At 37.4% G+C, this 27,933-nt stretch overlaps 1 protein-coding gene across 2 annotated transcripts in view; it reads right to left on the reverse strand.

Annotated features, from left to right (window-relative positions):
- The window catches only part of HECW2 (HECT, C2 and WW domain containing E3 ubiquitin protein ligase 2), a 318,168-nt gene that overhangs the window by 110,815 nt on the left and 179,420 nt on the right, over positions 1–27,933 (reverse strand). For both annotated transcript variants that reach the window (XM_039844303.1, XM_039844304.1), the window contains 8 exons: positions 24,575–24,682; positions 19,610–19,704; positions 15,204–15,279; positions 10,729–10,898; positions 8,237–8,379; positions 3,528–3,628; positions 1,738–3,087; positions 387–482 (listed from right to left, as the gene is read on the reverse strand). In XM_039844303.1, coding sequence (XP_039700237.1) covers positions 387–482; positions 1,738–3,087; positions 3,528–3,628; positions 8,237–8,379; positions 10,729–10,898; positions 15,204–15,279; positions 19,610–19,704; positions 24,575–24,682 — 2,139 coding nt within the window. The remainder of the gene's footprint in view (positions 1–386; positions 483–1,737; positions 3,088–3,527; positions 3,629–8,236; positions 8,380–10,728; positions 10,899–15,203; positions 15,280–19,609; positions 19,705–24,574; positions 24,683–27,933) is intronic.

A 27,933-nucleotide genomic window follows, 5' to 3' on the forward strand; every position in this document is an offset into this window, starting at 1 on the left:
AAAAAAAAAGCAGCGTATTACAGAGTAAGGCTTTTCTAAGAGATTTACCAATTTGTCTAGTAACTGAAAATCTGTGCTGCCATTAGGCATATTTTAAAAAAAAAAAATCCTATTATACATCCTATTGTCTAAAATATCTGGAATTATTTCCCTGATTACACTATTTGCTCCACAGGCATCACAGTATTTACTTTTCCCCCTGCTGCCCTTTCATTCACCAGAAAGGAGTCCTCAGCAGAGCACTTTCCAGACTACATCTGCCCTGTCAGGTGGCAGGCCCCAGGTCCCTCCCTCTTGGGTACCAGTCTTCCATCCTTTAGGTTCCTGGGCCCTGTCACCCTTATACCCTTTGATCAAGGTGAGCCCTTTAGTCAACAAGTCCTCACTTGGTGGGAGAGCCTCGTCCACCCTCTGGTACCGGCTAACATCCTGGCGCACTGAAGGCAGCGATCGCAGTGGCTGGTGGCCGTTGGCTTGAGAACCTAAGAGTAAAGGTAGAAGTTATCCAGATATTGTTTTCCTTTTCAGTGTCAAAACAGTCTTAAAAACAAACAAACAAACAAAAAACACTAACACGTACACCTGAAACTAATACAATATTGTATACTTTAATAAGAAAAAAATTTCTTAATCCAACAGAAAAAACAGCTAGTGTTTTTTCTCTCTTTAGCCTCATTTTCCGTATGAAGACTCAGAAATAAGAGAAAACAGAAAGTGAATGCTTAGTCAAAAAAGGGTCTTCTAGAGAGATGCCCATCTGCTCCCATCCCTCCCCCTCCCTCACCTTTTCCCACCCTAGCCTCTGTCCTGGTCATGTACTAATGCTTTAGAGCCACACAACGGCCACAAGACAATGAAGGAAACAAAAACAACTAGAGGAGGAAGAAAAGAAGGGACATAATTTAACTTTAAGCAGAAAAATAAATTACAAAATAAGAAAATCATTCCTATTTCTGAGTCTATGCTATTTAGGCATATGAAATTATCCTTAGATTTTTTGATGCATCTATAACTGAACATTTTAAAGGGATCATTCAACTGAGCTGCATTCATTAAGACATAATACAAATTTTATGTGTAAGTTTGCATCCTCAGACACACAAACAGAATGCAAAAATATTACATTTGATGCAAAGCACATATTAACTTTCTGTTTTGAAAGTTTTATGCAATAAGTGACCTTAAGGTGTCCGCAAAAACTTCTACAGTTTACACTAACGCTGAACTGCTGGCCTGTTTGGTTTTGTATCTACGAATGCAGCTTCCCCCAGAGAGTTATTACTTAAGTTTGTTTTTGTTTTGTTTTCATACTGCCCAGACAAGGGGACTGGGCCCTGGGTGCCCGGGTGCGCCCTGGATGCCTTGTCGCGGCATGCACATGCGCAGTTCGATCCTTCAACCTAACCTCAGGTATCCCGGTCCTCCAGGCCTGTGTGGACAGGGCACCCACCCCTCCACCTCATGGGCTGTTCCAGGGGAGAGCGGGTCCCCAAACAGCACTCCTGATACGGAGCTTCGAGAGTCATTATTTTAGTCTGAAGACTGTTATTCGACAGGCCTCTTATCTCAGCAATAGAAGATCTATTAAAAAATAATAAAGCTAAAATTGAAACCCAAGGTGAAGAATTCAGATAATAGTCAACCTGTAGTATAATTTACATTAAGGGACAAAACCATAAAACTTCTCTTTGAGCAGGTATGCTTGAGCCAACAGCCATGCTGTCTTCTACATCCTACCTCCAGTAGCGCCCTCTTCTTGGGCAGTGGCCCCTTCACAAGCCCCCTGGGCATCCCCAGCATCACCCTCTTCTTGGGGCTGGCTCTCAGTAGCAGCAGCAGCTCCCTCTAGGCTGCCCCTCCGCTGCCAGACCTCCCCCACCTCGTCCTGGTCAGGTAAAGCAGCCATTTCTGCCCCTGGCCCTTCCTCCTCTCCGCTGGGCACTTGCACCACAGGTAAAGAACCAGGAGTGCATATGGAATCCTGTGACCCTCCTGCGGGGCCGCTGCTCGTGGGCTCTGCTGCACAGGCTCCGTCTTCCTCCTCCTGGGAAGAAAAGGCTGGGGTTTCGGGAAACCGCGCACTCTCAAGAGATGAGCACCGTGTCTCCACTGAGGACAGCTGCGTGGTAACGCTCTCATTGCAGGAGCTGTCAGCGCCTTCCAGGTCACTCTCTCCCTCAGGCCTGGTGCTCGCCTCACTCACACTCTCTGTCCTGGCGGGGTCACTGGGTTCTGTTTCAGAGGACACCTGTGAAGGCTCAGACCCCTGATCAAGGGACTCAGTCTCACTGATGGCTCTTCGGCTTCCTCCCGATGTGTCAGAAGTCCCTGTGTCTGCCCCACTCGTGGGCTGATCTACCTCTTGAGAGCCACACAATTCGGTGCTGTCCTGGTCAGCACGGGGTTGAGACTCCGGGCCATTTTCACTTTCATCTGGAACTGAGCCCAAGGGTACAGAGTTCTCTGCAAGATCTGGAAGATTTTCCGGCTTATCCTCAAAGGAAGCAGCTTCATTTGTGGAGGCTTCCTCAATCTCCATTGGGCTGTCTTCTGGCTTTGTCTGAGACGTCAGGCTCACATCATCAGTTCTTGATGTCCTGCTAAACATTATTAACCCTCCTTCCTCCTCCAAAGAAGAGGGATAACCCAGGTCTTGCTGGAACTCGTGGTCTTCTTCATCTGAGTCAATATGAAGCATGGCATTGAGTCTTGTGTCGGTGGGAAAACTACTCCTCAGTTTTGGAGAGGCTCCCATGGACCTCTCCGAGCAGGTAGCTGAGCCAGGCCTGGAATGGCCACTGTGCTCAATAGCATCTAAATAATCATTGAGTGAATCCTGACGTCCTCTGGGAGGTGAGGCCCTTGAAGAAGTAGAGGTTAAATCCTCTGTGTCTATTTCCAGAGTTGAGCTAGTCCTGAAAGAATGCTTGGGGGTCCCATTGGCACTCTCCTCAGACACTGGTCCATTAGAGCAAACAGGGCTGTCATGATGCCCCCCTGGCATGTCTTCCTCATCAGAAGGGCTTCCTAGGTCTCCGTTCACAGTATTGACTCCGAGTATTGTGCCAACAGCTTCTGGAGAAGCATCTGAAGGAGAAAAATAGCATTTACAAAAAAATGAAGTAGTAACAACCAATGTACTTTTAATGTCCTATTGCTTTGCCACCAATTAGTTCAAAAAATTCAGTCATCCCAGTGAGGCCTCTTTACAGTATTACCAACTTGCTAAGATTCTTTACTCACTACTAAATGAGTATATTGCTGGTCAATCTGACATGTGGGGTACATTTGCTCACTACTGCTGGAAATTCTACAGCCCAGTTTCCAAATGCAGGCATAAACCTAAGAAATATTTTTTGATAAACAGGCTTTTTCATATCTGCTTGGAGAACTCCAGCAGGTAATCATTTCATAGCTATTTTGTTTTCAGAACAGGGCACAAATTTGATTCTATTGAAATGCACACTGACAACTGAGTAAGATTTAACAAGTTTTCCTACAGTGATTTATTTATACAGATATCTCACCTTCATGCACAGAAGATGTAACCTCCACTTTAAACTGGAGGTACCCACTCACGTGGTCAGCTGGGAGCCTTCTGCCAAGGTTGTAGCTGAGCATTTGGTCACTGCAAGAAGAGAAATGATTTTCACTTTTAGTAGACTGGTGTCAGCCTTTGTCTTCTTCCCATAAGCCATCCCCCCAAATCACACATATTTCTTTTAAAACTTTCAGATTCATAAGAAAATAAAAGGCTCAAAGCCATGTTAGAGTCCAGTGTAATATTATTCATTTGCACAAGTGAATACTTACAAATCCAGGGATAAAGAGAAATCTCGTCATAAGGGAAATTATTAGTAAAAGCAGAAAATGCAATATAGTATTATTATATGATTTTTTTAAGGGCACTAATTCACTCTCTTACTGCTAAGGGTGACCAGGTAAAGGGCATTTTGAGTCATCAAGGAGCTGTGAAAGTCCTAAAATTATAGGTGTTTTTGGGCTCAGGTGCAAAAGTATAGAGGGCCTGGTTCCTTAGCATTGAGCTCAATAGGAAGCTAGCTTTCAAAAGATATGCACAGGTAAGGGTTATCACATGCTGGCATGGAGGGCACTGTGCTGCCATATTCTGAAGAATGGGAGCTAGGAGTTAAGAGAGAGCAGCATGAAAACAGGCCACACCCCGAAAGCTGTGTGAACAGCAGGGAGCTGCTGAACCTCACCTTCCTCACCTGTAAATTAAGGGGGCTGGAGCTGCTGGCTGTCACTGTAGGGGAGCCTGGCCATCACTGATTCTCAGGCTGGCTTGTTAGTGATACTGATGGGACAGTTGGAGAAGCTAGATGAGTCACTTGGAGATGTGCTAGAGGGGACCACAAGTGGGCCTGCCCAATTCCTGCCCCACCTTGGCCCCAGGCTCAAGCTATCAGCCTCAAGGACAAAGTCGTCCATCTTTTTCAATTCCATGTTTATTTATCAAAGTCAAATGCAATTACATCATTTCTTTGCAGCAAGCAACGTTTTTTTCTGAATCTGATTTACATTTAATTAAGGAGAATAACCGAAGGTGTAGTACCATCTCTGCTCCCACACTGCCCTCTACTGTCAACTTCAGGAGGAAGACAATGCCTTTACCCAGTGTTTGCACACAGTACAATTTAGAGCCTCTTGTCAGCTATTATTAATCTTCCTAATTATTTGTTTCTTCTTTTCTCCCTCCTCAGTACAATTATAAAGAGATGTTATCTGTTTAAAATTGCACATGCTAATAAAAAATCCCTGTTCAGTTCTTACGAATTTTTTTGACTTCATAGGAAATTTTTAATGATTATATCCTTTACCTTTTTTCCCCCTAGAAACACTGCAATAATTTTTTTCTTGATTGATGCTTCTAAAATGCTTTTTTCCCCCAAATTTATGTTTATTGCGTGTCACTTACTCTCTGCTAAAAGCTTTGCATGCATCATCTCTTTTAATCCTCCTAGCAACCCTGGGAGGGTAGCGGGTAGCCCTGTTCTCTAGAGAAGGAAAAAAAGGCATAGGGAGGCTAAGTAACTTGCCCAAGGCCAGACAACAATTAAGAAACAGAACCAGGATTAGAACATAGCTTCAAATGATACAGAAGCCCCTGCTCTGCTGTCACCATATCACAATCTCCTTTATGTACATTCTCAGTGATTCTAGGCTGCTTTCAATAGTATGCATTCTAATGACATATATCTACTCGTGGCTCACCTCAATGTGACTGCTATCATAATACTTTTTCTACTTAAACAGGTACTTAATATTTTTTTTCTGTAAAGGAATACATAGGCATCTGTAACCTGTCTTAGACAGTACAGGTATGTTAAATGCTTTCACATTAGTATTCAAATAATATTATATAATGGCCATAATCTGCATAATAACAGAGGTGTCTTTTTCTATTACCCCTGTCTTTCTAACATTAAAACAGTGCCTGACACACACAGGTGCTCCATCTTTGTCCACTACAGCATGAACCCAGCAGCAAATTACGTGGATCTGCTCTCAATACTGTGGTTCCTCACCCATCTCTTTGGACATTCAGTCCTGGAATAATAAAATCTTTATTTCTTTGTTAAAAATAAACTGATCCTCCTCCTTGACCAATAAATCATTGCTGTTGACAAGGAAGCTTTATAAAAATGATAGATTTTAGCTAGGAAATAAATGTTTAGTGGGAATTGTAAGGAAAAAAAACTGCATCTATTTGTTTTGCTCACTATCATATCCCCAATACCCAACACAGTGCTAAACATTTAGTAGACACTATATGTATAACACACACACACACACACACACACACACTTGAATAAATTAATTACAAATAAGACTCTTTACTTAAAAAAAACATTTTAACAGGTATTTGTGCTGTTTATTAACCAGACAAAATACTCAATTCAACTAATCAACCTACAAATACCAAAAATCCTCTGTATTTGGAGACTCAGAGTCAAAGTCTTTCTCCTTTGCCAAGTGCCTGTTAAAGGATTCACCTGCTTTCTTGTTCTTACCCAGTCACATCTGACTCCCCCTGCCTCTTGCAGTGATATATTATTGTGAACAATATGTTATATACTATTATGATATATAATTATAAAGAATAAGTACCAAAGAACTCTCACTACCTGAGACTTTTTCTCACTGATGTAATCAGAGCAATTGACAAAGCATGGGAAAGTGATGTGCGTTTTTGGATAGAATGCAGGCCACTCTGAAAAATGTCAAATTCAAACAAATGCTCTCAAAATAGGTAATTCAGAAGGAGTTCTAGCTCACCCTATAAAACCACATCCTGTAAAACCTCAACTACTTCAGATAGTTGTAGTCTACGAAACACATAAGTAATGAAAACTCAGAATTTTTCAAGATGTATCAGTTATTAGATGGAAAGCAATAATCAGATCAGAAATATATACTTAGATGCTAATGTCTGATATACAAATATATAGTATGTATTATTCTTATTTAACAAAGCAAATCCCTAAGTATCTATATCAGAAAATGCCTTTAATGTACTTATACAGAAATATTTTTTAATGTTGATATTTATGAATTCATACTGGACTTCTTTCCAGTACATGGAATCCATGACTGGCAGTTCTCTATGTGTCCAGTTCTTTAAAAGACTAAATGAAAAGCCAGCAAGTCAACAACAGTTTGAAGCACTGACAAGGTTTTATTTTTCATTGATCATTCTTACTGGCATACAAAAATTGACACTTCTACCAAATATCATACATATTGTGTAAATTATATAATTATATAAATTAATTGGCAGATATGTTTCCCATAGTTATTTCTCACTCTTTATAAATCTTCACTTTCTATAAATCCTAAACATAATTTTTAAAAACCTCCCATAGTACATTATCTCTACTGGAAGCAGTAATTGTTATCCTTAAAAATAATTGTGATTTCCTAGCTTTTATCAGATAAGACAGGCTGCTAGAATTTCAGGACAATATTTATACTTCATGTGGGCTGGATCAAACACAAATTCCATGGTCTCTAATGGCCAGAAAATTAGAATCCATTAGAATTTTTTATTTTCAGATTTTTACAGAGCCTTAGGGATCATTTGGTCTAAATGCTATATTTTTCAGGTGAGGAAACTAATGCTCAAGGAAACCATGATGAATAGTTAATTAGCTGCAGAGTGAATATGGATGATGCCCTTCGCTCAGCTCCAGCTATATCACATTATTGTCGGTCCTTGAGATGTTTCAGAGAAGCCAAGATTCTAGACCAGACTGATCTGAACTCAAATCTCAGCTCCACCCCTTGCTTGTTAGCCTCAGATTCCTCATCTCTGAAATGGGTATAATCGTATTATTTACCTTCCAGAGTTTTTGAGAAGATTACATGAGCTAATGAGTATAATGTACTTAACTCCCGGTATAAAGTAAGTTCTTGGAATCTTTTTTGTTTACTACTACTGTAATTACTACTATTGTTATAACTGCTACTGCTGCTGCTACTACTGTTACCCTATGTTTATAATGTTCTCCTACAATGGAAAAGATCCAAGAAGTTGCCCCCTAGTGTCACCTCAGAGCACCAGTGATACTGAGTTTTCTGGTACCTACCATGTAAAAATATATACACCATTTATAATAAGGGAGAGAGGCATGTTTTGATTTCTTAACTACTTTATTCGCAACTTACAAAAAGCTCACAGAAAGAAAACAGACATCATAAGTAAATTTTAGTTGCTTGATTGAATGCATATGTCTCACAGCTCTACTATAATATATAATACCCCCTTAGAGTCTAGGTTTTGTTTTAAATGGCCCCAAAACACCATGGTTTTTGTTTTTCAGGAATAACAAGTTTTCCAGATGGGACTGACCAAGGATTAAGGTGGTGTCGACCTGACACTAGCATTCTGATCTAGGAAGAGGATTTTATAGCAAGATTTCAATATACTCAAAAAAAAAAAAAAAAAAAAGAACACTATGACATTTGATGTTGAAATGCGAGTGGTAGGTATATCTTAGAAAAGATAGATACCAAAAAAAAAGGTATATAATTAAAACAAAGTGCTTTTTGTCCTGAATATTATAATGAGTCTACAAGCACCCTCATTTTTAAAAGAATTATGTTATCACTTCTTATAAGTAAGAAAGTCCTAGGACTGAAAATGAAAGTATCATTTCATTTGCTTCTATACAAACTAATCTCACCAAGATCCCTGCAAGTGAGGGCTTATTACCCGATGGCTTGCCGCTCCAGCAGCCTCTGGACTGGAATGGTTAGTTTCCCCAGAAAACGCTTGATGATAGGACGGCTCTTGGCAAATTTGTCTTTAATTTCAATTTCTAAGACATCAGTAAGAAGAGCAAAAAAGGAATATTTCTGAAAACAAAAACAAATAACATGTTGATTCAAAAAAAGATAAATATGAAATTATATCATTTATTATAGAAAATGGTGTCTCTTAAATCCAAATGACACACAGAGTCCACATTGCTAGAAATATCTGCAGCTATTGTCAACCCTTTATTCACTTAGAATCATTAACATTCACAACAATAAAAAGCAACAGTTAAGGATCTACATGACAAAGGAAGCCCCTTCAATCATCCAATCCTTCATGGTTCAACAGTTTTAGGAGATGCTATCAAATATTATATTGTGCACAATACAGTTTTAATACTCACTACATTTATTGTGTTTTAATTATTTTAAATTTAATATCTTATTATAGAATGGTTTAGAATTAATCAATATATTTGACTAAAGGCAATCTTAATTCTGATCCCATGGTATTTTGAGTTGCACAACATAGATTAAAACACTGCTTCACTTAGTGGTTAAAGTGGGAACATCTATGGAATATGATGGTTTCCCTGGTAAATATTAAAATAAAACAATGTTTAAATGGAAATTACTTAATTTAAAAGGCACTCAGGGTCGTTTCCTCTTATACAGGACGGAAAGATAAAAGTATGAGGTTAAGATAAATTATTTGTTTAAGAATATCATTGGAGAAAATAGCACTGGATATTAATAGGATATAAAATAAATATAAAGAGGTTTATCTATTTACAAAGACTTTCAGATATATTACCTCCATTTTGTCTTTACAAAGGTAAAATTTTCTTTTTAACAATGAGGATCTCAGGAAAAGTAAGTGATGGAGCCTAGAATCTAACCCAAATAATTTCCCTTCTTTTCTGACAGTATCCACACAACAACAGTGATGGGAAAGGGTGAGCCAGCTTTACATCTAAGGATCACTAAGTTTATTTAGTTGTAACAATTAAAGTTCTCCAAAGGGCCATACAGTTTAGTTATTTGCTTAATGAGAAAACCACTTGCTTAGAATAAGAGAGATAAATTTAAGCACTATTTCTACCTTGATTAGTAGTACATAAACACTTTAAGCTTCGGTTTCTTAATTATAAAAATGGAGAAATGATAATCTCATCCCTTACACTCCAACTTATCAGGCTTTCCCTGGTAACATGGTTAAGAATTTTGCAAATATTACATACGAAGGAAATAAAGTTACTGCTAGTGTCATTACTATATCTACTATATGCCTTCTAGAGCTCATGCTGAGAAAATATTGTTGTCTTCTAGGCTTCTAAATTAGGTGGTACACCTTTAAATGTTATTTACAATTTGGAGATAGTAGATACTAGTCTTTAAAACCAGGAGCATTCATAAAACCAGATGAATGTGCATTTAACTATTTAAACAACCGTAAGAACTGCCTAGGAGAAACATCCTATGTCGGCTAGTCTCAAATAACCACATCTTTTCTCCAATTGGTTTTAGATCCCCTGAATTATCTCCCTCTCCAATGAAATATATCTACAACATTGTTAGAACATATTATTGTCATTAAACATTTAGGAGATAATTTAATTAATTGTGTAACTCCTATGCTAATAAAGCTTTACCCAGAAACACTCTAATACTAGTATGTGAAATGTGTCTTGGAGCCCCAAGAAGTGGCGGAAGAGCTCATGCTTTGTTCACTAGGTGAGAAACGACGTCTCTTTGTTCATTCTTTGACTTTCTGTAGTGCTAATGAGAAAACCCTTTGCTTGATTTCACTGATATGGTTCACTAAGATGACTGGTAGCATAATGTAGCTATTATGGAGATTAAAGTACCATCAACACAATCTGGCTTCACTAGAGGTGACAACTGTTTGAATGGCTCGCTTAATTAACTGAAATCTAGAAATCCAAGAAACATTTGCAAAAGCCTATAGGCAGAGAAATTCCTCTAATTTGTACTGAATATATGCTTTAACAAAATATCAAAATTTTAAAGAAAGACAGATTTTTCTGATTTTTACCACTGATTTTTCCTTCTGTCTCAAGGTTCGATACGGCTCCACAAGGCACTATTACTGATCCTGTCCTTACTTCAAATTTTGATATTTTGTTCATCGTGAACTTTTTGCATTGATTTTGATTTTTAAAAAATATTGCATTAAAGTATTTATTGTGATCGTTGAGCCTTCTGGCATCCTTTATATTGTATACCTGAGGTGAGTGCCTCACATGCCTCATCCTAGATCGGCCACTGCTGGAAGGAAATATCTCATTCTCAGTGTACCCTCTTCCTAACCTCAACCATCTTGCCTATACCCATAAACAGCTCAGTGATGCACAGAGTCTAGAGGAAAGAGACAGAGCTGGCCGACTTCCTAATTGACAAGTAGAAGACCCATGAGGATCACCTTACCTCCCGGTGCCAAATTGGATTAGTGGTGTTACTGATGATAGTAGACCTTCTCTCCTGTCCGTGGTGGGCACAAGTGGGGAAACTGCTCTTCTTCCCTGGCTGAATGGACATCTTAAGGTAAGGGTCAGGATTGAAGAACATCCCTTTCTTTAGCCCAACTGCTCTTAGATCTTTAAAGAAAGAGAAAGACAGAGAGGAGGGAGGGAAGAGAGACAGGGAGGAAAAGGGACAGAAGGACAAGCAGCTCAATGACAATTTGTTCTTAAATAATCACACAGGAAGGTCTAAACAGAAACTATTTGGCAAAACAATAACAAAGTTATTCATACCATGATTGACAAATGAAGAAAAGTGGGTTATGACTAATCCCAGCAGAAGGGTCTCCTAACAGGCTGCAAAAACGAAGCCAAACTTTTACTACCACCTTACACATCTAAAGTGACTTCCTGGGAACCATTTTGATTCTAACATGTATGTCTTCACCAGCTTTTTCTATGTGGTTTGGCAACCGGCATTTCAAACATTGTCTTGAGAGAGATCCTTAGTAAACAGTTCATTCGAAAAAAGAAAACCAATATGATCCTTCATAAAAGAAAAATGAATCTTCTATGTATGTATATGAAATTGACCCAAGTTTAATTGGGGATGAAATTTCAATGCACACAGTCAGTTGTACCACATTTAAAATGTCGTATATGCTCTATAAATATAATGAATGTTAGGGAAAAAAGAAAGACTGGAAATATTTTTAAAATTTGAATGCTACCTGCTCGCTATATTAAATAATTGTTAGGTTACTTTTTCAATAGCCTCTTAAGTAACTTAAATATCTGATGAATGTCCCTTAACTCATCTGAGATTCACCAGCTGTTATTTCACACTACACAAGCTGATGAAAGTTCTGGCTAAAGTCTAGTTAGTGAAGAGATGGACACTTTTTAAATGGCCAGACCAGTGAATATAAAATGTCAGGAAATAAAGCTGGCTTTACTGAGTCCTCAATGCCTTACTGAGAACGTCAGTTTGAATTAGGACAGCCTAAGAGCCAAGTGATCTTGAAAGCTTCTGGAAGAATAGACTGTTTCTAGGTAACTTTATGCAGTTATGATCAGTCTAGGGAGGTCCTGACCTGGGGTTCAGACAGAAATTCTGCAGTTGGCCTCTGAACCTTCAAAGATCTTTGGATTACCCAGATCATCTGGGAAGAGACCCTGTGGAGCAGGGGTCCCCACGGAATCACTAGGAACCTGGCTGCACAGCAGGAGGTGAGCTGCTGGCAAGCCAGTGAAGCTTCATCTGTATTTGCAGCCGCTCCCCAATGCTAGCATTACCACCTCAGCTCCACCTCAGATCATCAGGCATTAGAATCTCATAGGAGCACCAGTCCCCAGTGCCAAAAAGGTTGGGAACAGCTGCTATAGACTGACCCTAAATTATGGGAGGTCACCAAGGTTATCCTACTCAATCTCGTTTCTGAAATACAAAGTCTTTCTTAGAAGGACAGAACTGGCCTGGGGCTGCCCATAGAACCATATTCCCTAGAGAGTGCTCCCTGGAGGGGGCTCACCTCCTCGTCTAGGCCAACAAGAACTTATGGCCTAGATATCTGCATGATGCAAACAAACCAGGTCTGTCTAATGACGCATAACAGGCAGTAGAGGGAAGCAGTTAATATGTTGACAAAGATTGAAAATTTAACCAAGATGACCTTATGTTAAGAATACTGCATAAAAGAGAATAAGGTCTTTGATCTGAAAACCAGTGGGAGAAGGGAAAGATGAGAAAAGATCTAACAGGCACTTCAGAGAAGCCACTGTCATTTCATTAGCCGTAGAGTTCCCATTCCTGGCACTTACTAAACAGTCATTATTAATACAGCACTTGCATCAGACGATCAATTTAATAATGCTACATGTTTTCACTTGGCTTTATTTAGCATAAATGGCCTGGAGAGGAAAAATGAAATTTACTTATTTATTTTCCTACCTCTCTTAATTATGCTGGCCTCAGACTCAAAGACAGAAGAATCATATTCTTCAGATATTAAATCTACTTCTAAAAAGAGATTTCTTTGCAGTAAATGAGAAGAGTAACATGAACAGAAATGGCTGCCACAAAGTCTGACAGAGCTAAATTATTCATGTAAAACATTCCTTTGAACAAAAAGAATTCCACCAGAAGATTAAGCCACTATGATGAAAGAAGCCACTGTTAGTCAACCCTCATATCAAACTTCTCCACAAGGGACCCTGTACAAATAAATCTTCATTAATAAATACAATAAACTACGAATTATCTGTAGTCCGATTATTCAATCCTCTTTAGCCATCTCATTTCTGTTCTTGTTTCTCTCTTTTGTCTTCAATATATTTTATTGCTCATCAATATCTACATCTTTGAAAAGACCAATGAAGGACTCAAAGTCACTAAGGTATAACATGTTAAATATCTAGTTTAAAGTCTTACCTGGAAGAGAAGTTTAATAATCAAAACACAGTTTTGGTTCTGCTGTTGAGTTTGATTATTTGTGTTCCTACTTATCCGTAGATAATCAAAAGTAGAGCATTTGCAGACAGCCATTCCACAGTGCTTAAATACTCTTAGATACATATTATCATTTACTATCAATATGCTACAACCAGATAATTTTTTTTAGAATTACCATTATAAGACTGCTTTCATTTTCTATGATTTTAGCCATTTCTGTATACCATCTGCAAATATCTGACTATATGGTAGGAAATAGATTTTTAGCTAGCTGCTATGTGTATTAAGGTGGAATGCTGAAAGAGTTGTATTTACAGAAGAAATATGTGGCTGTGCCCCAAAGCATATTTCCTGCTATGTCCTGGGATTTTCATCTTCTAGATGGTCACTCTCCCACGGTGAGTTAATTAACACCCCTATGAAGTCAAAATCAATATGTGTGTCATATTTAGAATGATACTGCTCGCTTGGAAGAACAGGAAATGCATCACAGGAAAACCATGATGTTTGTGGTCAAATTAAATTTCTGGGCCATGGAGGTTGGCTAATTCTCCCCAAGCTATAAAGGAAGGATATGTGCACCTGCAGCCCCTCAGGACTGTGAAGGCCTAAGGCACAGGTGGCCAACTGAAATGTTTTCAGGAGACAGACAGATAAGGCAGGTAGGGCAGTAGTGTCACAGGTAGAAGCACTTCTAAGTGCCTTTCTAAATACTTTTTAAACCTTGGGGGGTCCAACCAAAACACAGTTATTGGCCAAATTTGAACCAAAAGCCACAAGTTTACCATCTCTGAGATTTACCAAAGAAAGAAAACAAAAAAGGCTTGCATAATAAGTAATCTCATAGCGGGGAGAAGGAACATGCTAGACTAGACATGGATACTCAGAAGGCCATCGGCCGACAATGAACTACTGTGCACGCTTCTGTCTTATGTGATAATTATGCATCATTGCAATGTCTGTTTTCAAGATTAGCCTTTTAACTCTCACTCTTGAGAATGTCTATTTCCATTCACATTTTTTTGCAACCAAGAAAGTAAATCTAAATTAAATTTCAGAAGCACTACACTGATGGAAAAATGGAAACAAAACATCTTACAGTGACAGACATCTGTTAGACTTTTTTTGGTATGTATTGTAGTACAGTTGTCTGTTTTAAAAGTCCATTTCAAATACTGATTTTCTTGGAGTATTCTTGACTTTATGACTGACAATTTTTAAAAACCAGTGGCTTTCAAACTTTTTTTGACAGTGACCTACATGTAAAATACATTTCACATTAAAACCTAGTATACACATACATAGGTGTATGTATTTTGTGTGTAAAAATTTTCAGGTTGTATAAACCGATGATCTATGAAAAAATCTTTCCTTTTGGTGGTAAATGCTGATTTTTTTCTGTTCTTTTTTTAATTGCTAGTTTCAACTAAATTAATCTTAGAAACCATGAAACGGTTCCAGTCACAACCTGAAAAGCTTTGGTTCTATGATAAACAAAAAAGCAATCAGAATATTTTACTAGCCAAAAAAAAGTCTCATCCACTTTCCAATTTTTCTGTGTATTCCTCCACAGAAATAGGAGTATTCCTTGGCTTTTTTTTCTCCTACTCTCCTAATTTTTCCAATCTCTAGATGAGGTAAGTACAAATTACTTCCAACTAACTATCAAAGCCCTGCAGTGAGTTTAGCACCTTATATTACAGGTTTTTAAAACACATGTTACATTACAGTTTTTTAAAGTAACTATATGTAGCTATAGTCTTTTTATCACCAGAACACTTGGTAGAAGAAATAATTTCTGAGTTTATATCGATAATCTAATTTTATCAAGGTAGAGATATACTTGAATTTCACAGGCATTACCGCCCCCCAAGTAACTAAATAACTCGTTTACATATCATATATGATAATGTGTAGAAAGAAGTGATTATTTATGCCTGTGAAACTGCACACTTTCAAACTAGACGTCATGCTTAAAGCATCCTTACCTGACAACGTAAAGCTAACGAGCTTCCGAGAATGCTGACTGCCCGAAGCACCTCCTTCCATGCCTTCTGCCCCCATCTGTAGAAAGAAAACATGAATCTGCACTTTCACAGGAGTATGATGCTACTCAACCATCCTAGGGAACCATGTATGTTTGCAAATAGGATGATTTTTGTATCAAACATGTATTTAGTATACACCTTTTCCTATGCTACGAATCTTGGAATTGAGACACAAATGCAGATTCTTAGAGATGAGAGAAAAGATTATACTCAAACTTAATCTCTACCCAAAATGAAACCAACGTGAGCTTCCAAATTCCTTGGGCTATGAATCAACTTAATTTATGTCCTTTTATTTCTTTGATAAGAACATAGTTAATATGTAATAAATATGTTATATTACTATTACTATATTAAAACATTATTTAATTTAAAAATTAAACATCAAATTCCTTCAGATTTGTTGGGAAAACCTGGAATAAACTAAATAGATGATTTATATCAGAGTCATCCATGTATATGTAAAATTATCCTCTCACCAAATATTTCTGAGTGACCACGTGGATGTCCCATTGCCCTACACAGATTCCTATTTGATTATGCTACAGGTACCTGGCACATGCTATTATAATTAGTTATAATAAAACTCTCCAATGCTATTGTACTAATTATTGTATTGTGAAGCTTCTTCCTAAAACCCTTTGAGTAAATTATGTTTCACTTGAATCCACTTATAGCAGATTTAACCACATAGCAGATGTAACCTCTAAATTTATGTACAATTAGTGCTCAATTTATGGTACACTAGTAAAAAAGACTTTCATGGTTCTCTAAAAAACAAAGTCCACAATACTGTAAGGGACAGAATTGAAAGCAGAATATATTTTGAATAGTTGGGAAATAGAAACTACATTTTAATTCTAACGTTTAGGTTAAGCTCTTCTATCTTATCTTTGTGGCACTCTCACACTCCAATTAAAATCATATGCCACAAAGAAATAAAACTTTCACTAATACAAGAAAAGTTGAAAATTTTTCAAAATAAATTCCATTCCATTCTTTTCAAATATAAATTTCTACTTCCTTCTCTACTTCCTGTAACTTAGTCAAACTATTTCCTGTGACACTTCTTCCTGATTGTTTCACATGTCATTTGCAAATATGCTAGGGTACCATCTGGGTCTCCTATTTCATTCTATCCAAAAAACCAATTCCTTGGTGACATTGAGTTGGCACTCAACAGATATGTATGGTGTACTATATTGTGTGATATCCCTCTGCCTCATCACCTCCAGGTTAACTAAAGCAGGGATAACAGCAAACTGGTCAGACAACTGATCACTGTCACAATCTAATCCTGCTTTAACCACACAAAACCCCAGATTATAGAGTGGTAAATAGCGACATAGTACAGACCCTCAGCAGCCTGCCCCTCCTGTGCTCTGGGTAAGCCAGACATCTGATAAACCATGGCCTCCCTTTAAATGGATACTGCTCCATGAGTTGTACCACCCCCAAAGACACGACATCTCCTCCTGCTAAGGGATACTCAAGCTAAATGAGCTAAATGAGACCAAAAAGACTCTAGTCCGTCTTTATTTAAAACCTATTTAAAATATTATAAGATATTATAGAAACAAAAGAAAATGTCCCTGAATTCTCTTTTTTAAATGTAATTCATTCTGGAAAAAAGCTAATGTGAAACAATTCTCACAGAATTCGGAGATAAAGTTTCCTTTACTACAACTGTGGCAAAACGCTCATCTGAAATAATACTGAAAGAATTCAATTTCATCACTGATGACAAAAAAGCCAGGAAAGACCAAACATTACCACTAGATATAGGGACATCAGTGATAATAAACACATCTGCACTCACTGTTTAGAGAGTTTTTTAAATAAACTCATTCCATAGATTCATTCCAGGAAAACCCAGAAGCAACACTGTCAACCAAGTATGGAAACAATACATGGTAGTGAGTGATGGTAGCCTTTATCTGTCCCTGAAGCCAAAGGATTTCCTGTTCCAAGTGTCTGAGATACGTATCACTGTGTACTCTGATAAATGATAATGACGTCAAAGTGCCAATGACAGAGAAGACACAATGTTTTTTATCTTTGACTCACTGCAAAAGGATATGTGAGAAAGGAGACCATATGATTAGGATGGTAGCTTATTTCCTACCCTATAGAGTTACTCAGTTATTTCTTCCGGGACTATTCTTTGCAACTGGTCATGGAATAATCATACTAAATGGGCTTTGTGAATATCAATGTTGTTATTCGGTCTCAATAACTCAACACATGTTATATTCCTGAGTAAAATACAAATATAGCACTCACCCCCCACAATGAAGTGTTCATATGACACGACCTCTCAATTTTGGATGCTAAGACTCAAGCTTGGTCAGAAATGTACTGGCCACTAATTCTATTAGCCTTTGAACCACAATATTCTATTCTGATTGCCAGTGCTGTATCAATGAAACTTTTAAGGTGCTCTAAAACCTGTCTGAAGGAAATTAATTATCTCCAAACTATCCACAGGATTTGACAGAGTAATATCAATGCAAAAAATCAATGGAATGAGATCAATGGTCACCAAGATGTGAATGCTGGCTCACTTCTGTGATATCTGATCACTGAAATTGCTTAAGTCTCAAAAAAACATAAATCCAGAAAATCATGTTTGAAAGCTATTGTCTAATCTCACACACAGTTAATTTTTCAAAGGTTTTATTACAACCCCACACTTGTAGTTTCATAATTTTTCTTTATACAATGTTAATCAACGCACGTTCCACTGCTTACTATGTGACACGGCAGAGTCTGAAGTCCAAAATTGTTATTCTCCTTGTGGCCTCCAAAGTCTTTATATAGTAAATGTGGCTTATTTTTTTATATCCTATACCAGGTTTAATACAATGTGTATTCAAATATAATTCAAATGTGAGAAGAGTACTTAGATATTTAAGATTTTGCACATATTGTTCCCTCTACCTAAAATGCTCTTCCTTCTCTCTCTTCACCTAAGTAGCTCCTATTTATCCTTTAGATTGTCTTGCAAACACTTTCTTCAGGGAAGCCTTCTAAGTCCTTCCTGATCAGGATAAATCCTAGTAGCATGTGCTCTGATAGTCCCATTTTACTTCCTCTCCTAGTAATTTCCTCTCAAATAAATGTATTTTAATTGATGTCTCTCTCCCCTAGCTGACCAGTGTGAACAAAGACTGAGTTTTTGCTTATCATTTCATCCCTAGTGGTGGGCAAAATGTCTGCTACTTAGCTGGCACCCAGAAAATATTTGTTTGAATGAACAAACGAAAGGGAAAGACTGCATGATACAGCATTTGTGGGTCTGGACAATTGTAAAATGCTATCTGCAAAGATTACTTTCTGAATTTCAGGGTGTCAACCTGGCCACTTGCCTATATCTAAAAATGCATGCATCTATAAATGTACATACACACACATACACACACACAATATTATGAACATTTCATATTATGGCAGGCAATATTTTTCTTCTCTAATTTCACAACATAATTTTTATTGACTTATAAAAACTGCAATGATTTATGTATCTTACACTCTTAGACTCTCTCCAACCATCTGAGTCCAACCACCCATGTACAATGGAGCACATCTTGTGAAACTCTAAGAACCTAACGTTAGTGGATAGAGCAAAAAATCACAAAATCGTGAAAAGTAATCCTTAGGAAAGTACCATGTTGGAAATGGACATACTTTCCTTCAAAAGTCCAACAAAACCGATATCCTCCAAAACTAAATTAAATATCTCTTTCTTTCTGCTGAGGACCTGGTGAAGAGGTTTGGCCTTCACTGAGTGGCCATGTTATACCAAAAAAATGGCATTTTTAGGCACTAGGCCCTAACTCAGCATTGAGAGGGATCTAGCCTAAAGGTTTCCTGAGGAAATAGCATATTCATGATCCCCATCTCATTCTTTCTTTGGGTAAAAGCTTAAGTTGACCTGGCAGGTAGAATCCACACTATTTAAATCATTATTTTTCTCCCTTTACCCACTGAGCTCATGTAAATTAAATTCACATAAGCTGCAGCGTCATGATTTCCTACCAACTTGTCACCCAAAGTTTAAAAACCTTCCCATGGTGGGGCCCTCACTAATTTGCTTCATTGGTGGTTTCTCTGAAGAGTTGACTACATAAAGAATTGTTATAAATCAAATCATATTTTCCCACTGATTTATATTGTAAATGCAGGTAAACCAGCCTGTAAGTTATTTCCTTTACTAAAGCGGCGCCCACGCTGTCTTGCACTTCCTTTTTCATTGTTCCCATAACCCAGCCAGAGCTGCACAGGCAAAAATAGAAATCGCGGCCCTGGAGACTTCATGCGGAAGCCCCACAACCAGGGGCACTCACCATCACAGCAGGGTTCTTCACGGTGATGCAGGGCGTGGTGGCTCGCAGGGCTCCACTAATGCCGTGGTAGTATTTAAAACAGATTTTTATCTCCGCTGCAAATCGATTGGAGAAAAGCAATAATTTAAACATAGAAACAAGTCATTTAGGAATAAACTGAAGAAACTAGCCACACCACCTCTCAGAAAATCCCGCTCATGGATGGCTCTTTAAACTATCCCTTCTTTTCCGATCAGAAACAACAGATTGATCATGCCATTTCCTATTTCATTTTATATACGTCTCTGGAATGTTCTAAGAATGATCTCAAATATATTAGAAAAATAATGCACAAAAACAACATGCCAAAATTTAAATAGTGTAGAAATGAGTAAGACTAGCCATGATTTACTGAGGTGCTCCTCGATGTACCAGACACAGTGCTATGTCTCGGCTCATGTTGTTATTTAACCTTCACACCAACTTTGGGAGGCAGAAATTCCTGTCCCCATGTTGCAGATTAAGTGCTGAAGATTGCAGAAGGTCAAACAAACAGGAAATGACAGAGTCAGGACTCAAACTCAATCTGTTCAATTCCAAAACCTTCACTCCTAACCCCTACAATGTAGGTAGGTTGTAGCTGTCCGTGGAAATAGCAGCTTAACAAGTATGATAAAATACTGTCATAGACTATGCAGTGATAGGGTCTACATTATTTTAAATTTCCAAGTGACAAATGCAGCCACTAGACAGAGATCAAATTTAGGAACTATAAAAACTGCAATGATTTATGTATATTTATACCAGTATGTGGATAGATGGATAGATATAGGTAAAGGTGTAGGTGCAGGTGTAGGTGTAGGTGTAGGGATAGATAGATAGATAGATATAGATATAGGTAGATATAGATATACATGGATATATATCCTGTGGATACAGACACATATACATACCAAAATACACACAAATCTGTAGATATGTATTTTTGTGTATATTATATGTTTGTATTTTATGTATGTTATACATGTATAGTGTGTGTGTGTATAATTTGAACTTGATAAAAAGCAATACGAATGTCAGTTGTTGATTTTGAAAAGGAACTACAGGTTCAAAGGCAATGAAGCCAGAATGTGTCAAAGATAAAACACATGGACACTGGAATTTCTCTATATAGAGAGCGTCTGAGACACTGAAGTGCCACTACAAAATGCTTTTTTCCCAAAGTGTCATTCAATATAGGCAATGACACTCAGGGGCAGCCCCAGGGAGTCCTAGCCTATGAGAATCACCTGGATTATTAAAGTCACTGTATTTTCCCAAAGAAGTTAATCTTCCACTGACTGTACCAAACAAGGTCCTACAGTGTATTTAGTTCTCTTATTTTAAAAGAAAAAGATAATGATGAAAAAAATCCTTTTTTAGGGATTTTTATTATTACACATTTCTTATCAATAATGAAACACTAAAAAAAGTCTGTCATGAGGTAAAATATTGAGTCTTTCCATTATGTATGTTAATCACTAAGCAGTGATTCAAAATTTAGTTAGCAACATCAGGCAAAAGATTTTTACCATGTATCCACCACAACACACATGACCAACACTATGCCAGACAGTGTGAGGGAATCAAAGAAAGATTTCTGGAGTAGCACGTGATTTATAGTGTAGCTGTTGAGATGAGAATCACAGGACTGACAAAATACCGAAGACAAACACTAAAAAGGAAAGGTAGAAGGCTGTGGAGACCACAGAGAAGATGGGTGAGGACACGGCAGAGTCAGAAAGCCTCACAAACAAACAGGGCAGGACTCAAACCTACAGATGAGAGAGATGGGGGTAGAGAGGTTAGAGCAATGAGTGGCAAAAGCAGGGAAGCAGGAATTATTAGCACGCTGCATTTGAAGAAGAGCAAGATGACCTATGCGGGAATTCTAGCTTTACGATTACTTCATTTCCCTGAGACTACTCCATAAATGACTTTCCTGAATACTAACACAGGTTTTTAATTACTACTGAAATAGCCATAGCTGTGTAGATGTGAGTAAACCTTACTTTTCCAATTGCTTTCTTCCAAGACCAATAGCACATTTTCTGCAAGAACATTCACAAGGCCTGTCAAAGCAGAACAAGCTCAGTGATGAGCATGAATGTGGCGTTCTGTGGGCATGAGTTTGTTAGTATCACACTCTAAATGCTGGAGACGAGCAGTCTGTGAATCTGCTTTTAACGGTGCCTCAAAGATCAAATCAATGGTTAAGGAGGAGGAGCTCATTTTCAATAAGACATCTTCCCTGGACTCTTTCAAGTTAGGATGCCATTTCTTCTTTTCTAAGGTTCTAAATAGTCAACTAGGTAACAGACTATGAGAGAAAAAATGACTGCTTATTTTTATTTGTAGGATATTGATAGCGAGGCCAACTTTGCTAGCTGACTCATTTTGGGTGTTATTTCATTCCTTACTATAACAAAAATCTTCAATCCCTGTGACAAATTAGAACCCCCAAAACTATAAAATAAACTTATTCTGAATTGTGCAAAGCAGATTTTATGGACACCAAAAACAATGCAGAGCTGACAGATATAAATATAGATGACAGACATAAACATAGATGCTGTCTAACTTACCCCACCCGACCTCTCAATTTTTTTAAAGTTCCACACCATAAGCTCAGAGAATCAAGCAAAATTTCATTATGCTGTGAAGTCCCCTTAGGTCTGCTCTAAACAGACATGGGGTTAAAAAAAAAAAAAAAAAGATGTCTAAAAAAACATGGACTATATATACTTCTTAGCACTGATATAAATACCACCTGAGGTTTTTCCATTGAATGGACGTTGAAAGGATAGAGATGTATGTTGGGGGAGGCCTCATTCCGATTAATGAAGATAAATATTTTATAAAGCCAAATCTTTCTATAATTCCTATTCACTATCTAGGACATTGACTTTTACAAATTTTCTCAGTCCCTAAAAAAATACATTACTAAATATTTCTAGTTTTGAAATCATGTAACACAATACCTCTAATTTTGTTAAGGAAGAATTAAGGTGGAAATGCTAAATTAGAGGAGAAAAGAAAAGGAAACCCTACTTTTTTCTTCATTTCCAATTCCTAGCTTCAACGTCAAGCCCATTTCTATTAAATACTAGAGTGAGTAGTAAAGAAAAACATTTGTTGAGACAGTGATAGTTTCTATACTCTAATCAGCCAGGACATTACAAACATCTAACACTTTTGAGGGGAGAAAGAAAATCAACTGTGGCAAATGAAATACTCGTAAATGTTTTTTGGTTTTTGTTTTTTTTCCCCCACACATAATGTTCCAGATTATAGCAGCATATGATACTGACTTCTTCCCAGGTGATTATATGAGCCTCATAATATGAATCTGCACACTCTATCAAGAGGCAATCCTTCCGAGCAGTCTTCAGCATTTGGGAGCGAATAGGAAGGTTGTTTTATCTCTCCCTCTGAAGTTCAGTTGGCAATATTTCTCTGCTAGATCAACCTCTTAAACTCTGGGATTCTTTCAAAGGAGGAATCACACTGAGAGTAAACCTGGCCATTTCCTATTCGATTTTCCCCCATACTCTTTTATCACTTATTTTCTCATAACTTAGATAGTTATGACTGCTGGGCCAATGCTGGAAACTAAAGAAAAGTAGAAAAAGGCAAGAAAAAACAAACCGCTTGAAATCTCGCCCCCAGAAACAACCCTTGTTCACATTTTGGATAATATCCTTCCTTTTTTTTTCCCTATATGCTATGATTTTAGTTAGAATTGTGCTGTGTGTAACTGCTTTCTCCTCATCACTTATTGACATTCCGTGAGCATTTTCTCTTAAAAACTACATTCCATTTAAGGTTTAAAGAAAGAATCTAGCAAGGAATTGAACTATGAAAAGAAAATATTCCTTAGGGGGCAGAAACAGGATAAAGCTCTAGAATGCTGACCTATCAGAAAAATGTGGAAGAAATTATCTGATGCCTTTAATGACAATTCAAAGTAATAGATGTTAATTTTTTAAAATAACTTTTTATATTATATAAGTTTTATATGCTTCCATGAAGATATGCTTACAACAGGTTTCTATTTTATCAAATCTAACCTTTTATTTTAAGGTTCAGTAAGTACCATCCTTGGTATCCACACATTCTCTCTAACATTAAATATCCTGCATATAAAACTTAATTCTTACACAGAGCTAAACAACTCAGAAAATTTTTAAAGAGCCTATTTTTTTCTACATTAAAGAAAAATTCAATGAATGCAGCAGTTAACCTGGACCAACCAGTAAATCACTTATTTATTCATGCTGCTAGTTACATCACAAAAGTGTATTTATTATATTCTCGATAATATTAGTGGCAAATATAAATGCTCCCTTTATCCAAAATAAAAAGGGATGAGATATTTCTGTGAACCATGTACTATATATGAGTTCATATTTACAAATAAATGTAACATCAGATCAAATGCATAATTGTTGAATTATCTGCAGCCCATTTCCGTTTCCTAGTAAACTGACCTCTATGGCAACCCAAGACTATCTTATCTACACTTGTAAAGGCCAGGATCCAAATACTAAAGTTATTCTGCTACTGAGAAAAATAATAGCAAAGTTACCAAATAAAATTTTTAAGTTAAGTTAAATTCTTAAATTTAACTTCAATCTTGAATTATTTTTCCTGCTCCCTAAAACTAATATAATTACATATTAACTACAAATGTAGATATAAGGCTATACAAAAATATGCAAAGTATTAATATAACCATACATAATTTATATATCATAAATTCATAATGTAAATGTAATATATGAGCATTTTCTAAAACAATATATTTTCCAGTTTGGGGCCACAAGGCATAAATATGTAAATCAAAGCCAAAAACTTTTAAAATAACATTCAGAAAAGACTCCATAGATTTTTATGTATTTATGCAATGTTCAGTAACAAACTTATATTTCACACTTAGTTACTTACGTTCCATGAAATAAGGCCCAGGCTCAATTCTCCATACAATTTGCCCTTTTTGTGTTCCAGTCACACCCCTATTTTTAGAATCCCAGAAGTTGGCTGGAGAATTCTCATCTGAAAAACAAACAAAGAAACACTTTTCAGCTTAATTATAATCTCTTTGTTCTTCCTTAGCTCAAAGACACAGTTCTAAAATAAATGCAAAAAAAGATAAAAGGAAAATATTAATAAACACTATTATTAATGACTACCTTCCCAGCAGATTATTACCCTGAATTTCTATATTTGCATTTATATGGGAGAATTGGGGAGAAGGATAGGGTGTGGGGTGGAAAGATAGCATCTGGGCTTGGCCAGATTGGCCGATGTTGCCAAAAGATAAAACTGCAAAGAACCATGGGTACAGCTGCTGCAGCTTCAGTGATGGGCTGATATTATAAGAAAGGGGTTGAACTCCCATCTATAAAATCCTTGATGAAAAGGAAAAGAATAGTGAAGCTGGGATAAAATAAGAAAGAAGATAGGATGACAAAACGGGACATTAAGCTATGAAACTGAGTCAAGACATAGTCCAGGTTTGCCATGAACAATGTCCAGGAGATACCAATCAAGTCATCAGGTCTGCTAGGAAAATCTTTACAAAATGCCTAAGGCACTAGACCTTGAGCTAATACAAGAAAAGGAAAGAGGCAAGTTTAGGCTTTTGTCTGGAGAGACAGGACAGATCTGAAGAATAGGCCTGAAAGCATCACTTTCCAAGCTTTCCAAACTCATGGCACAGAGAAAATCGTAATATTTGTAGGCATATCGGGGTAAATGGAAGAGACGCTTACAACTTCCGATGGCAGGCAGGGATGTTCTGGCTGCCCAGGTTCTGATTCCCACCCTGAGGCTGAAGGGAGTCATATTCTTTGTAACTTGTTCACATCTCTTTAGTTTGAAGCTCTTTTAGAGCACTAGAATAAGAAATGAAACTAAAAACATGAAAAAGAGACCATTTAGGGTTTTACAGGCACTCAAATATGTGTATAGTGACACTGGCTCTTAAGTCCGGTGTACCTCAGTTGTTTTCCCAGGAGGAAAGATTAGAGATACAATTTAACTGAGAGCTGGAATAAACCAGACAAGGTGAAGCAAGAGCTACACTTAAAATGAAAAAATAGAGAAAAGGTCCCAAGTCCAAGGGAATAGTCTTGAGAAGAAAAATCTCTCTTCTTTTGAGTATAAAAGAAACAGAAAGTGAGGCAAAATAAGGGGTCGGATAATCCAGCTCGGAGGGATTTCTGTCTGTGGTCATCCTTGGGGCCCACTGGCTTCATCATATTGATAAGCCAAAGCATTTTGGGAGAAATGATCCTTTTGTGCCATTTGCATTCAGCATATTATAAGTCAAAGGTTCTTTTTGTGAAAGGCCAAGAAGCAGTGACTGCTCTTCATAGGAATGGAAAGGCACCACCCACCATGTCACCACCTCTACTCCTAGACACACGATGCAAGGACACAACTTTACTTCATCACAAAAATATAACTGCAATGCTGTTGAGATTTAGAAGGCACTCAGGCAATCACCTAAAACTGGACTCGAAAGATGTCATGTGACTGGCTGGCTCCTCAGGGCAGATCCCGCGCACTGCCTATGCTCTGAGCTTCTTCCATGCCAACTAAAACCCCAATTTTGCCCAAGCCACAATCTGCCCAGTAAAAAAAACTCACCTCTCCAGAATCCCTGGTAGCTAAGGGTGGCATGTGACCTAGTTCTGGCCAGTGAAACTGAAAGTCTACTGGGTAGGACTTCTGGAAAAGCTATTATTTTTCTAATTAATAAGAGGACAGACTCAGTAATCCTTTTGTTCTTTCTCTACCTTTCTTTTTGGAGGGGAACCACATGCTAAGTAAAGACAGCAGAGCAAGAAGCTAGAAGCAACCATGATGAATTTTTGAGTCCTGAATGACCCTCAGGCTCCTTGCTACCTAGGCAAAAATAAATTCCTGTGAATTTATTTGATGAAATTTCTGTGGTTGGGTCTCTGTTACTTGCAGCTGAACACAATTAATAATAACAGATATACCCAGAATCCTCAATGATTTAGACTTATCATACCTGTCTTGACCTAGAATCCTCAAAACTGTGCCACTGCTCCCGGTTAGAAAACCTGGTTGTTGCTTCTCTTTTAAAAGATACTGTAATTCTCAGAGCTGCTTGGATGGGGAGAGGGATTCTTATGTTTTCACAAGTAAATGTTCTCTATTAGCTATTGGTCACTTAGAAGGCAGGGAAAGTTGGACCCTACAGGAAACAAAATTTAGGCATATGAGTAGAAGGTGTCTAGCTATTCAAAATGTTTTTTAAAAATGTCGCTATGCACATGGGACATTTTCTAAAAATATTGTGACAGTTTCCTCTTGAGGCCTCAGGAAAGATGAGGCAGCAGCAAATCTTGCTTTAAGGAGCAAGTACTCAGATCACAATGATAAAAATTAACAGTAAGAAAATTGTTCTTGTTAATGTGACCTCACTGTAAAAAGGTTTGCATTTCTGTTATTACTAAACTTTTTCACTCTAAACCATCAATTAAGACAAACTTAGTACACACTTCTGACAAATAACCTTGGGAAATGGGCCACTGAAGAGCAGAACTAGAATGTGAGGGCAGTAACGGGATGAGGAGAAATACTGTAAGAGGTATGAGCACCAAAGAGAATTGGCACCTACACCCTTAATTGCAAATACGAAGTCCCTAGAAATAAACCACTTTAGGGGCACAGAGTTCAAATTATTTTGATATGACCATCTCCACAACTACTACTGCTCCTACTGCTGCTAGTTTGCAGAGCCCAGGCCAGCCTTGGGCACACCATGCTAAAGAACGCTTAAAACGACCCATTCCTTTTCTTTGTTTCAAGACCAATTTTAATTGGTCCTTCGGAGTAAAACTTTTTTCTTTAAGTAGGTTAACACCTTCATTTAGTTGCAGTGAATTTTCATCTAGCCCAGGAACTCCTTTGTGGTGACAGCATTTCTCTGCTCAGATCTACTTTCCATGGATATTCGAGGACAGAATATTTTTTTCCCAGAATGTATGAGTTACGTTTCCTTTACTCTCATTTAACATCTATATTAGATAATTCAGTCTTTTAAAAATGCCCCTAATCCAAATAAAAAAATAACAACTGAGTATAAAATGCTATACCAAAGAAATGTTTTTAAATCCTCTACAAATAACATATAGATGTAATTATAAATCTATTTTTTTCCTCTAACTGAATAAAGGTTTTGATAGATCAAAGAAGTATAATCAATCTTTAAAAACAATTACCAATTGTTCCATTTATATTTAATCACTTCTCTTCCCTTCTCTCTCTCT

Source organism: Pteropus medius, unplaced genomic scaffold (genome assembly GCF_902729225.1).
Source record: "Pteropus medius unplaced genomic scaffold, Ma_sr-lr_union100, whole genome shotgun sequence".
NCBI classification, from domain to species: domain Eukaryota; kingdom Metazoa; phylum Chordata; class Mammalia; order Chiroptera; family Pteropodidae; genus Pteropus; species Pteropus medius.